The sequence below is a fragment of the Halichoerus grypus genome, chromosome 3 (assembly GCF_964656455.1).
Source record: "Halichoerus grypus chromosome 3, mHalGry1.hap1.1, whole genome shotgun sequence".
Taxonomy (NCBI): Eukaryota; Metazoa; Chordata; class Mammalia; order Carnivora; family Phocidae; genus Halichoerus; species Halichoerus grypus.
Window position 1 is genome coordinate 119,463,244 of NC_135714.1, and position 14,241 is coordinate 119,477,484.

Consider the following 14,241-nt stretch of genomic DNA (forward strand, 5'->3'; position numbering starts at 1 on the left):
TAAACATCTGTATAAGATAATTACCTTGAAATAAATGTTTCAGTATTATTGGCTTTGGTATTCAAGTCGTTCATTAAAACTAAGTGTTGATCATGGTCCTTGTGGCCAACAAAGAGTAAAGTGAATTTTCACTAGCAACAGCAGAAAACAAATTTGAACTACACCTATGTATAATTATATTTTATATCTTGCCTGTAATTTGAGCTTGTATTTGTGTAATGTACTCGCATATAGTGTAATTAACTATTCTGAGAGCTATGTAAATACTGCTCCACAATCAGGTGAAAGCATGAAATAAATGGTATGTTTGCAGAAAGATATTCACATGTTTATATATGTATTTTGAAGCTTTTTTCAAACAGTGGTGAGTTAATATTTCATTAAAAAGTGTGCTTTTGCTTGATGGTTCTTTTTGAGGTTAAGAAGTGATTATTCTAATAAGGCCTCAAAAAGGCAGACTCTGTCCACTCTGAAAGTACCTCGTGAGATGGAAGGAAAAGAGGAGGATCCCAGAGATTTAATCCAGAAAACCATCACTTTTGTTTCTACACTTGACTGAGTCCTTTCAAAACATGAGCTCTGTAGCTCAAGGCTTCGGTTACTCATAGTTAAGCAAGCATAAGGACCTGAAATAAGTACCTTTAAAATTCATGTTCCAGCAAAGACAAGAACTTCATCCCAAGTTAGCAAATTTCAAAAGACATTTAGTGAGGGTGGGGAGTGAGGATGGGTTCACATTGCACCCACATGTCTGCAGAGCCTGTGAATTGGCATTAATCATCTTTGGTCTGGCTTGGAGGAAATACTTCACTGTTGCTCAAGGAAAAAAGCAAATGTAGAAGCACAATTTGTATTAAGATTAACAACAGACCATTCTGACAGCTTGTGATCTCATAAACCTCGTGTCTGGGCTACAACAAACAACCCTGTGTGTTGCCTCTATTTTGGCCTCCTTCAGAACTTAATACTGAAGTGTATAAAATGTTGCATTTTCCAGTGGTGCTTTTTTTTCTTAATGAAACCAAGATAAAAACATAAAAGCTCACATTTCAATGATGTCTTTCTACCAGCTACTGATTACAGCTGGTGTAAACCAAGCTATATTTTTATTTCTCCAGACAGAATTTCTTTGGAGCTGGCCGGCATGTGCAGACAAGAAACCACTGTGAGGTTTTGGGCTTGGAAGGCTGTGAAGGACAAGAATCAAGCCATAGAGCTCAGGCCTGTCTCTGCAGGCCAGCACCACCTCCATCAAGCCTCCATCAAGCTGCGGGAGGGTGCGTGTGGGGTGGGGCGTCCATCCGGGGAGATGCAAACAGCCCCTAGTGATGCAAGATCTGCCTGTAGTACTTCCCAGAGCTTCTAATGCATCCAACTGTGGACACATATCCAAGTACTAGTTAGAACCTGTTTGCACGTGAGAGCCCTTAAAGCAAAGAATTTGCTGCAAAACCCCCAACTACGATGCAAATGTCAGAATCCTGAGAGGACTGAGGCACAACATAGCAACTGGTAGTGGAAGGGTGGCTCCAGCGAGTTCACCCATGTTGGAGGAAAGGCAGTAGAGCAGTGCATTTCCCCACTCCTTCAATGTAGACAAGCTGCTCCTGGTCAGGATGAGGGGAGTGAATGCTTGTCAATGAGGATTCACTCCCCAACTGGCTGCCACTCATTTTTCTCACAGGTCACTGAGAGCCCTACACCCCTAAACCAGGATGTCCTGAAGAAAGACACTGGGAAAGAGGAGAATTATTGTGATCCAGCACTAAGATATATCCCCCATCAACTTTTCCTGGATGAGAGCTGAACGCATCGGGAAGGTTTTATTGCACTCCCAAGTCACGCGGCGTTGAAACAGCATCTAATAGTGCTAGTTCAGCAGCCAGTGTTTAAATGGGGAATGGCCCTTCAGAAATCCATCCTCCACTCTGAAACTACGGACAACTCTCCCACATTCAACCATCAAGAATCCACGTTTCCATTATTCACAGTTCAGTAAGATAGGCGGAGATGTTCAGGGCCTTATGAAACCGTTGAGGAGATCCCTTAAACGCTCTGGCCTCGCTACCACCCCGAGTCTAGGACTCTGTGACCTGGGAGAGAAGCCAGGAAGGAGCAGCATGTTTTGCCCTGTGACCTCTATGGCCTGCCTTTCTCGGAGTGCGAACTTGACCGTAATTTCTGGTTCCTTATCTGCTGGCAGGAATAAAAGAAGTTTGATTCCTAGACATTCAAACACAGGAAAGTCTACCGTCCCAACCTTTTCCATCTCTTAGAAGAAAGGGGGAAAACAAAACAAAACGAAGCACAAACCAAACCCTACGCCTGGCAACGCCAAGAGGCAGTACGGGAAGGAATGGGCACGCAGGGACCGACAGCCCGCCGCCCCCGGCGCGCGGAGAGCAGGGCGCGCCGCGGGTCGGAAACGCACCAGCCGCTCTCACACTCACCTGCCCGTGGGATGGAAGCGCGGCGTAAGCCATGGGCTGCGTCATCACTCCTTTCTGCTTCATGAGAAGCATGCGCTTCTGCTCCTCACTCAGGTGCGCCCTGGGGGCCTGGAGCTGCGGCGGCGGCGGGGGCGGCGGCTGCTGCGGCGGCGGTGGCGGCGGCGGCGGCGGCTGCTGGATGTAGGGCATCACCGGGTTTTTGTTGGGGTTGGCCATCGGGGGGGTCATCCTCTGACTCAAGTCCGCGTTGAAATGGGTCAGAGGCTTAGTGTTGCCGTAGGTGAGAATATTGTGCTGTTTGTTTAAGGAGTTGGTACCCAAGTTATTTGGCTGCTGATTGATCATATTCATGTGGTTCTGAGGGAGGTAGTTATTCATTGTCGTCTTCTGCAGGTTGTTTGCCATGGGAGGCACTACGGGGTTTTGGTTGTTAAAGGCTTGGGGGTACATCATTGGGCTATTTGGTTTTTCCGCAGCGAAAGCTGCTCCGTAGGGGCTGGACGGGGGCCCCAAGGGCGACCAGCTGGAGGTCTGGTTGGAGTGGTGCTGTTGCTGCTTCTGTTGCATGAGTTTGGCCCTCTGTTGCTGCTGCGCGGCCATCTGCTTGAGCTGCTCCGCTGGCGACATGTCGGAGCTGGCCACGGCCACGGGGCCCGCCGCGGCCCCGGCCACGGTCCCTGCTGCCGGATTAAGGAGATAACCGTTTCCAGGCCGGGGTGGGGCTTGGCCTGGAGCGTGCGCTTGGCTGGGAGTCTGAGGGGACTGGACAGCACAGTTTGCTGGTGAGCTGGCGGGGTTTGGAGCTGCGGGAGTGCTGGCCGCCGAAGGCAAACTCGCGGCCGTGGGGCCCGTAGAAAAGGGAGGGCCAGAGGAGGAGGGCCTCGCCTGGGGAGATCCCATGGAGACGTGTGCAAAAGGAGAGTGAGAGGGGTCGCTCTTCACACTCGCACTCTCCTGGGAGAGAGGGGTCTCCGTCGCCGGCTGCGAGAATTCGGGCTCCTTCTTCTCCTCAAAGTCTTCGTTGAACAGGTCCTGTATGTCATCCTCAGGAACCGTGTTGGCCAGCTCATCGATTAATTCTTGCCACTCCTGATCATTCAGGTTAATGTCTGAGAACAGCTTGTTCTGATTTGAAAGAGACGTTTCGGATGTGTCTATGCAAGTAGGGTCATCTAGAGGCTCTTGTTTGAGGTCCTTGCTCTGCAGGATGGTGAAGCTGTCCTCCAGGTCACTGCAACCGTTGACAGGAAGTTTGATCTCTGGAAGCCTACCATTCTTACTTAGATCTTCTAGAAGCCCAGGAGTGTGAGTCCCACTATTCTGCAAGGGCAAAGAAGGCTTCAGGTCAAGTTGGTGAAGAGGAGAAGCTGAAGGCAGTGGCATATTGAGGGTTTCCATTCCTGTAGGAATGTCCTTTCGTATTCTCTTGCTCGTTGGAGAAAAACTCCCATCGCAAGCACCGTTCTGCTGGTCTCCATTAAGTGGTGATCGAGCTCCTTCCAACTTCCTCTTCACAGTCTCTTGGAGCTGGGAAAGAAACAGGAAAGAGGGTGAGTAAATCTCCAAGTCATCGTTCACTCTTTGAGCAAGGTGATGTACGACTGCTGTGAACTAACTTTTAAATGCTTTATCACACACGGGAAAGAAGTTCCACATCTAATTTCAAGAGTGGCCAGGCTTCAAATCCTGTGGGAAAAGGTTTTATCTAAAAGAACAGCTCATGAGGCTAAGAGATAGAAAACAAAATAAAGATTGGAGGGTGGGGAACAAAAGAAAAAGAGACAGTTAAAGGCAGTACTTCTCTTACAGCAGAGAATCATCCATCATTATTTTCCAAAGCAACGCATAATGTGAGACTTGGCCCCAAATGTGTTATACTTTCGCAAGATGTTAATACCTATCTTAACTTCTTCTCACATCTTAACTGAAGACGTCAAGGAATTAAATCAACAGTATTTTAAAAAACACTAAAAATCCTCTAAGAATATGGAATTTAACGTTTACTGAATAGCACAGAAATGAAGATTAATGGTTGACATAACCCACAACTTCCTTTCAGTTCTTATTTACTCGGCCACCCAGCACCTTGTGATGCAGCAGCCCGCTCTGCTCTAAAAGCATGCTTCCATTGCTTTCCATGCTATCACATTTTCCTGCATTTCTTTCTTGCTCTCCGTCTGCTCTTTCTCAGTGTCATATGTATTCTTTGTTCTTTCTCCTAAATGTTGGAATTCCTCATTGTTTGCTCGTAAGCTTTTGTTCCTGCCCACTCTACATGCTTAACTACATGATTGCATCCATTTCAACAGCTTCAACCATCTTCTCTAGGCTGATGATCCTGTTAACGAGGTACCCAGGCCAGTCTTCTCTGTGGAGTTCTATTAACTTCAGACCCCTCTTCCTGGATGTTTCATAGGCATCTAAAACTCAACACGTCTCAGCAGTGAGCTGATTATCAAACATGATCCTCAACCATGCTCTCCATCCCAGTATCTACCCAGTTCCCTACTCAATATCTACTCACTGACCCAAACTGGAAACCTGAGCATTCTTCTCAAAACGCCTCACATCACCAACCACCAAGTCCTATGGATTCCACATCTAAAATATCCCTCTAATATGTCCACTCATCTCCAAACTCACTGCTACTATCCTAGGCCAGGATACCATTTTCTCTGGCTAAATTGTTGCAATAGTCTTCTAACTAGTCTCTTTGCCTTGCCTCCATTCATCCTCCATTACTCTTTCATCTATTCTTTTATCCATTGCTTTGCTCTCCAACAATCTATTCTCTATGCTGCCACCTCTTTCAAGAAATACTTTGCCTTTCCTGTTTATAACTCTGCAATGGCTTCCATTGCCTTTAGACTGAAATCCAATCTGAGCCTACTTCACCTGGTTTCTGCTCATCATTCCGGGTTCATCTTCTTGCTTCTCTGTTTAACATCACCTCCCTGTCCTCTGCCAAACATTTTCTATCAACTCCCTTGAAAGTCTTTCAGTTTCTTAGATGTGCCAAGCTTCCTTCTACCTCCAGGGTAGAAAACATGTTGTTTTCTTTTCTTGGAACAAACTTCTCCCGCCCCCCCTCTCCTAGGTCAACAGCTACTCATCCTTCAGATTGTATCTTAGATTTCACTTCCTCTAGGAAATCTTCTTACATCCCTTCCCCACCCCCAACTACATTAGGTACCTTCTTTGATCCACCTATATTGGGTTGGATATCCTGGAATAAGTTTTTCCAAGCAACCTCTACTTCCCCAGTTAGAGCTCCTACCATACTTCGGGGCGATTGCTTCAGTGTCTGTTTAGTGAGCTCCAAGAATGTAGGTACTCTGACTGATTTGCTTACTGTGTATCTGTGGGGCCACACCTAGTGTTCAGGTTCATAGCAGTAGTTGATAAATAATGGCAAACTGAATGATTAATTCTGCTGTCTAATTCACAGGAGCTGAGAGAGGTGAGTTTTAATCAGAGCAGGAGACAGCCTCATTTGACCATAAGAAATGCCTGACTTTTATGGTGTGTGCCATGGATTGGCTTATTCATAGGAAAGATCATGTCTGCATAGATTGCTAACAATTTAGTGTGCAATCAAATAGAGGGCCCTGGTGCACACGATCTGCGAGGGATGAAGCCGTGTGATGCTTCTTCAGCTCAGGCACAGCACCGTCCATCAATAGCCCCAGGCTTTTGGGCAGATCCCTGAGGCCCCTACAAGAGAGTTTTTTGCTCAAAAAGCTGCAGGACCCAGACCTCCCGGTGGGGACCTTGTGCAGCAGGAGTCCAGCCCCGAGGGTTGCGGGGCCTTTGCTTTCCTGTTCTGTGGGAATTTTTGCCACTGGAACTTGAGTATGACCCAGGAGCTGAGGTTCCTGGTAATGGGAATTCTTACCCTGGAGAATGTAGAGTGTTGTGTCCACTAAAATGGACTTATCTGAGAAGTCCAGTTAAGAAAACTCTTGTTAACTCTGTGGATTTATTAACTATAAACCTAACTCATCCGTCTGCCCCCTTCCTTTCTGCCAGAAAGGGGCCAGTGTGTGGAGCTCTGATCAAAGAGCTTGGCATAGGGTAAGTACTGAGGAAGTGCCTGCTGAATGACCAAAGGAAGACTAAGTCAGGTTAGAAGAGGGATTCAGTAACTTCACAGAGTAGAAGGCAGAAGGCAGGATGACTTGGGGAGCAGGGAGGAGGGAGAGCGGTCCTCCACTTGGGCACTCTCTTATTCCTGCAAAAGTGCAGTGCATCATGGAAGCAAGGGGAGAGAGGAACAGAGTTCCCTCTGACCCTGTTCTTCAGCACTCACACGTGGAACTGCCAGGGCTCTAGAGGAGCCCCATGTATAATAAAACCAATCTGCAGATGGTGTGGGGGACCCTAAGCAGTACCACTTGATTGCTATGCTCTCATAAGTAGAGGATTCCATTTCAAAAGTAAAAAGAAAAGGTCCTTGAGTAAAAATCCAGTCTAACCCTTGTTCCTAAATCTGATATTTTTAATCACAACACCAAACACTATCTGCAGTCACTTAGTAGAAGCCCCAGAATTGCTGAAAACAAGGGCCTAACTGGGACACACTGGAATTTGACTTCAAAAAAGATACTGGTTCAATCCATCCTATGAGGCAGAAACTGCTAGAAAATTATGGTACCAGGAAGCCATAGTTCTGAACACAGGTATGGCAGATACCTGAATGTAGCTCCAACGCTCAGCAGCAAGTTCAAATATCACAGCTTCAGGGCCTAAAGAAGAGAAGACTTGGGGCCCTTGGCACCACTGTTAAAAAAAAAAAATGTCTTAAAAACGAACCTGACTTTATTTTAGAAAGTTCAGGTCCATGATTCTGTTGTTGGCCATGAAATAGATGGGGCGGGATGGGGAAATAAAGACAAATGGTCTGTTTGTTCCTCTGTAACACAGTGGTGGCTGAGACCATGCTGAAGGACAGGTCTGGCTGGGAACCCCAAGTTTCACCTCTTCCCAGCTGAGGGGGCCTACCTGGGTGAGGCAGCACTGGGCAGTAATACAGAAACAGGAGCCCTGGCTCTGTAGTTAGAATGCCTGGGGTCAAACCTGAGACTACCACCTCCCCCACCCCCGCCACCTAAGAGTTAATACATATAAATGTCGTCTGGTACTTAATACATTAGCTATGATCCCCTCCATTAGAAAGTGAGTTACATGAGGGAAGGGATTTTTCTCTTTTGTTCACTAATGGGTCCCCAGTAGCTCAGAGTTGATGGTTGATCATTATCTGTTGAATGAATGGATCCTGGAAAACTTCTTTAACTTCTCCTAAGTTTTGGTTTCCTTATCTGCAAAATGGGTTAATAATATCTAGCTCATAGAGTTACTGCGAGAACAAACTTAAATGGAATAACATGGAAAACACTTAGCTTCATGCCTGGTAACCTGTAAGTACCCACACTAAGCCTTAGCTATTATTATCTTTAAAATTCAGTGAGGGGCGCCTGGGTGGCTCAGTCGTTGAGCGTCTGCCTTGGGCTCAGGTCATGGTCTCGGGGTCCTGGGATCGAGCCCCCACATCGGGCTCCCTGCTCAGCGGGAAGCCTGCTTCTCCCTCTCCCACTCCCCCTGCTGTGTTCCCTCTCTCGCTGTGTCTCTCTCTGTCAAATGGATAAAATATTAAAAAAAAAAATTCAGTGATACCAGTATAGTCACAACTGCAAGTGAGATCGATTACTTTCTGGATCTTCAAACTACAAATAGGTAGAATGATAATATTTCTGTTCCCTAGCTGGCAAATCCTCATGTTTTCCAAGCATCTGGCGTAGCTTTTTTTTAATATGAACAACAAAAATCAAGTTTGCCATTCAAGCCGAAGTCCAAACGCTAATGCATTCGTGTCCTAGATTGTAGGGCGGCACGAGATTGCTGAGGTTCAAATTGAATGCATTTTCAGCATGTGACCGGAATGGAGCTGCTGAGTATTTCCTTTTCCTTCAGGGCCTCAAGTTCTCCACTGCTGGTCCCTTTATTGACATACAACATTTGGGAAATAAGCAAATAAGAAAGACATCACTGAATATGCTATGTTGTGGTTTTATGTTTTGTTGTGCCCCAAATAGTTAGAGCAATCTTAGAATCTCTACTGTCTATCTCATTATTGTTTGCTCTACGGAAAGGTGGTTTGTGAGTCTAATTCTTTTATGTCCCTCTCACAAGACAGAAGGAGAACAGGCAGGAAGAGATAGAACCTGTGAGCTTGAGAAGGCTGAGGAACTCGCAAGCACTCTGCTCAGTGAGCAGGAGGATGGCTGACTGAATAGAGGGGTATCCTTGTGAGCCCCTGCCTCCCAAGGACTCGGGTAAGAGTCTCATCCCAAATGGCTTCATCTCAGGGAAGTCCCTGGCCCTTCTGCCGTACAAAGCTGGAAGCCTCTTAGTATGATTTGTGCCCTTGTGGAAGAATCACAGAAACTCTTTACTGAGCATCAGCTTCCTTGTTCCTCTCTTACTATTATTACATATAAATGTTTTCGCCCATTAAGAGAGGCTGTGGTGCCAGGAGCTGAAGTATGCTGTTCATCCCATGCCTGTGACAATATGGGCCGCTAGCACGTGTCAGTTACTCCGGAGGAGACAAGTCGTCCTCCAGAATGGCTTCAGCACGAGTCTCTCACCTCCAGTGTGGCTTGATAGCGTTTGTCTCCCATGAAACCGTGATGTGCGTGGATGTGTGTGTGAGAGACAGACAGACAGACAGACAGAAAGGGGGCATGGGGGTAGGGGAAGAGAGGAACTGAGAGACACAGAAAGAAATTGAGAGGCTGAGAGAGACAGAATGGTTTGGGAGGCGTGATAGGACACTCACACCAGTAGTAAGAAGAATAGCTTTGCCTTTGGGGTTATAAAGTACTTTCACACAGGATCATATTTTATCCTCATATAAAATCTTTGGGGCAGGTCATGTGCTGGTCTTACGGCTCTATGGGGAAAAGGTCAGTGCTTTGGAGAAGGTGGAATGGGGCGGGGTAGATGACACCCATAACAGGGATGAGGAACATAGCTAAGATTACCAGGCCTCTGCTCACACAGAGGGGCTTCTTAGGGGTCCCCTGGGCCAGCATACCCTCGAAAAAGAGATTCTTTCTGCCTTTCGGCTTTTAGCAGTGCTAGTAAGTCAAAAAACAAAACAAAACAAAAACCTCATATTGCCTTGGCCCTAATTTTGCATGAAATTGGGCAGGGTCATGGAGCCTGGTAATAAAGAAGATGATACTGCTATTAATAATGAAGCCTTTAAGATGAAAGCCATCGGGGTAAGCCATCAGATTCCTTGTCTCCTACACCTAATGCTTGTAAAAAAATAGGGTTTATTATAACTATCTTATGGAGAAGGAACTTCAGGCATAGTAAGATAAAGCAAGATTACAAAATGACAGAGCTGGGGCGGGGGAGGGGGGGAGGAGGGGAAGGGGGCTCCACCCAGGTTCAAATTCAGACTCAGGCCTGACTGCAGAGCCCACACCACACCCTCCCCCCTGGATGGCAAAGCCTGGCTGTGCCTTCATCACTGGCACTGGACTCCGATGCTGATCATCAGAATGCTCTCTCACACTGTTTTCAGGAATCATCCCCGATCCCATCCTCTCCAACCACCCACACCCAATTAAACCTCAAGAACTATCTGTTCTTATCATCTACGAATTTTATTTTCATCTTCCACCCCCAATGCCACTGCATTCGTTCAGATCATCAACACTTCTCTTGTGATTTCTGCAGCAGCTCCCGAACGACTCTCTCTTCCCCAGTCTTGCTCGCTCCCCTCCAAACCGGTTCTCTGCACTGTGCCTGTAGTTTTCTTTATAAAGTGTGAACCTGGTCATGCCCATTGCCCACCTGCAGCTTTTCTGTCTTCAGCATCACCTAAATCCAGCACAGAGGCCCTCCACAAGTCGATCCTCATCTCTGCTTACTTACCCCTCTCCTGTCTTAGCTATCACCTCTCACCTTCTTCCCTTCCACCTGTCCACACCCCCTCCCAACACCAATCAACTCTAACCCTTTGGCTACACGTAATTATTTGTAGTTCTCAGGACATACGGTGTTTATTCTCTGTCACTCTGGGCCTTTGCATATATCCTCTTATCCAACTTCTTCACCTGACCAAATCTATTTGTCCTTCCCAATTCAGTTTAGACATTACCTACTCTACAGTCACTCTTGACAGCCCCTCCCCCCAGGCCCGATCCTGGAGGCCATCCACATGCTCCCATGGCATTCTCATACATATCATCCTATAACTGCTTTCCTGTTTCTTCGTGGGACTGTACTTACGAATGACCACTAAGGCGATCTCTCAAATGACTACACTGAATTTATGGAATTATCCCCCAAAGTACACGCTTGAAAATGTTGGCCTGCCTAGCATTTTCATGACAATTGAGTAAATGTCCAATTTATTTTGGTTCTTTTAAGATGCTGGAAATGGCTTGTGAACTGTCCCCTCCTCAATATTTTTGAGGACTCTTAAGGATTCAGGGAATCTATGCGGAGAACAACCAGAGAGACAGGAGACAATTGTGCAAAGGAAAACTGAAACTGAAACCCAGAGACTTCATGTGGCATTACCAAGGTCAGATGTTTTGACAAGTGTGTCAACTCAGAATTCTGGATATTTTCATAGCTGAATTTTGAATGTCCATACAAAGGCTTTAAGTGGTTTTCACTCACCAACCAGCTGCGTGAGTGAGCTTTCTTCACCATATTAGAGATACAACCATTTCCCAGGACTTGAAGATGAATTGGAATTTCAGTTTGCAGATGCTATAACCAATTTAGAGGCTCAAAGAGAACATTTTGGTCATTTTGATCTGCTCCAATCAAACCAGAAGATGATTCACTGTATCAATTTTCATACGGTTATTCTCTTCCCATTCTACCAGCAGATAATAAACTTATGAACACATGGATAAATTTGAAGAGTGACCCAGAATACTCATGTGTTAGATATTTTAATTATTAGAGTATGAACGCTGTGCAAAAACACTTCCAGAACTGTCTTCCAGATTTAAGCACCCTTAGAAAGGATTCTTTGAGGTTTATTTAGAGGTTCAATTTTCTAGACCATTCATTATCCAACTCTAAAGGGACCTGGAGAACTGTTAAAAATGCAGATTTCTTAGTCCCATAACCACAGTTTCTGATTTAGCAGCTCAAGGCGGGACCCAGAGCGGGACACTGGTTGAGGCACAGGTATCTAAAGATATTTAATAAAAACCTTGATTCCTCTGAGGTAATTGGTCCAGGATCCCTAGTTTTTAGGAATTCTGATCTAGAATAAGAATTCTGTTGGTGTTCTGACATTCTGAAGTTGTTGGTGTGATTTTTTTTTTAAATATACATACACACACAAACCCAATGTCCATATAAAATGTTCCTGAGTTAACTAGTGATACTCTGGGACAGCTCACAAACAGGACTAAGAAACAACACTCTAGATTGTTTTAGTTCAAACCTCAGAGGACCCTGGATTCTGTAGAAACCTGCTGGATTTCTATAAGACTTTTCATGAAAATGTTTATTTTTTTACATTTTAGGTTTCTCTGAGCAAAGTAATATCCTAGACCATTTTCTCCCTCCACATTTATACTTCCCTTCACTTTCATTCAGATGAACGGAGGGCATGCTGTGTACCCATGTGCTGGGCGCTGAGGGGTGGACTCGGTCCTAAGAACAAAGACCACACCCTAAAGTAAACACATGTCAGACATGTATTGACAAAAGTTGAGTAGTTTTTTTTTAAGATCTATGTGAAGGGCAGAGCAACACAAAAGAAAAAGAGAAATCTTATCACAACTCCTGAAGTCTTCCTCGTCAGCCTTACATACTCCTAACATTATTTTAGAAAGAAAACAACTTCACAACATAATAAAAGTCATATGAAAAATACACACACACACACACACACACACACACACACACACACACATGCTATTTTCCTGAAAGCCAAGAGTTAAAAACCTCTCCTTGTGACCATCCCAGGGTGCAGCTTCTTTGGACCCGATCAATGGGAAATGTTGGGTCTCTGGAGGGAATGTCAGCCATGGGCAGTTAGAAATCACCATTCTGAAATGCCCAGGAGGAAAAGGATCATCTTAAAAGGGGCATCCTAGTGGGTATCTGTAACCTCAGCCACAGAAGCCCCAGGGAATGCCGGGGCCCTGCTCAGCACCCCAGCTCAAGGGAACAGGGCCATTCAGAACATTCTGGGGGACTTTGAGGTTATTTTTAGAAATGACCATGATCTTTTTCCTTTCTCCTATGAGTCAGATTTAAAACTCTATTTCCAAGTAGTCTTAGGTGTACACAAGAGTCATCGTACCTCTCTTCAGTGTTTGAAACATGGATGCTCACCCAATTCCAGCTGTTGAGGTCCCAGAGTAAGGTTCTTTTTAAAAGCATTTAAAATGTGTGTGTGTGGTTGGATTTTTATGTATGCTTTTATCCTTCAGTTATTCTCTTTTTAAAGCTTTTATTTATTTGAGAGAGAGTGAGAGAGAGAGAGAGAGAGAGAGAGAGCACGAATGGGGAGAGGTAGTGGGAGAGGGAGAAGCAGACTTCCTGCTGAGCAGGGAGCCTGATGCGGGGCTCAATCCCAGACCCCTGGGATCATGACCTGAGCCGAAGGCAGACGCTTAACCGACTGAGCCACCCAGGCGCCCCCTATCCTTTAGTTATTCTTAAACGTGTAATAAGCACCAACCGAACATACAGCAACATATTGAGAGTGGATCATAAAACATCAGTAGCAGTGGCAGACAGGCCCCTGGCATTTAGAAACGCTAAGTCCCAACCTCTCAAATCTCCATACTTCCAAATACAGAAATGTTCATACAGGCTCTTGGCTTTCTCTCAACTGAATGGGCAAATTATATTTTCATCACAAGTCACACGAATCCTGTGTACGTTTTATATCTGAAGTTACAATATTTTTCACAAGCTTCATACATGTAGTTCAAATTGGTGCTTCAACAATTATTAACTACTCATTAAAAACTGAGACTATTATTTCTGCAAATGCCAAGGTTATACGATTTTCGAATCTCACATAGTTTTCAGTAGAAAGCTCTAAACTTTTTTTTAAGATTTTATTTATTTATTTGAGAGAGCGATAGCATGAGCGGTGGAGCGGGGGCGGGGGGCGGGGGGAGGTAAAGGGAGAGGGGGAAGCAGGCTCCCCGCTCAGCAGGGAGCCTGACGTGGGGCCTGATCCTGGGACTCCAGGATCATGACCTGAGCCAAAGGCAGATGCTTAACTGATTGAGCCACCCAGACGCCCTGAAAGCTCTAAACTTCTAAGTTTTTACCAGAGAATTTGATTCACTGCTTACTAAATGTTCAAGATATCCTTGAAGTCATTTAATATTCTAACTGGCTGAGAGCTTACCCTGTACCAGGCATTAAGCTAAGTGCTTTACATATATTACCTAGATTAATCCTCACAACAACTCTCTGATGGATGAGGAACGGGCTCAGGGAGGATAGTAATTTGTCCCAGGGCACACAGCAGAGCCTCTTCTCAGCTGCACTTGTTCTCACCTACTCTGCTATTCTGCATCCGATGACTCCTGTCCTGATTAAACATGAGCAAGCCTTGCTGAGAAATTCTGGGAGAGGGTTTTAGACACCCGTATCGTGACAGTCTAAGGAGGATGTGTTCATGTCTCCCAGTCAGATCTGCCTGATTCACAGAAAAGCGTTGTGCTCCTCTTCAAAGGAAGATGTTCCTCTGCAAATTTAGCATGTGTTTGAGAAGTGATGA

The 14,241-nt window shown here is 45.5% G+C and overlaps 1 protein-coding gene across 2 annotated transcripts in view; it reads right to left on the reverse strand.

Moving 5' to 3' along the window:
• Positions 1 to 14,241, reverse strand: part of MAML3 (mastermind like transcriptional coactivator 3) — a 395,961-nt gene that overhangs the window by 160,237 nt on the left and 221,483 nt on the right. For both annotated transcript variants that reach the window (XM_036078949.2, XM_036078948.2), the window contains exon 2: positions 2,451 to 3,977. In XM_036078949.2, the coding sequence (XP_035934842.1) occupies positions 2,451 to 3,977 (1,527 nt within the window). The remainder of the gene's footprint in view (positions 1 to 2,450; positions 3,978 to 14,241) is intronic.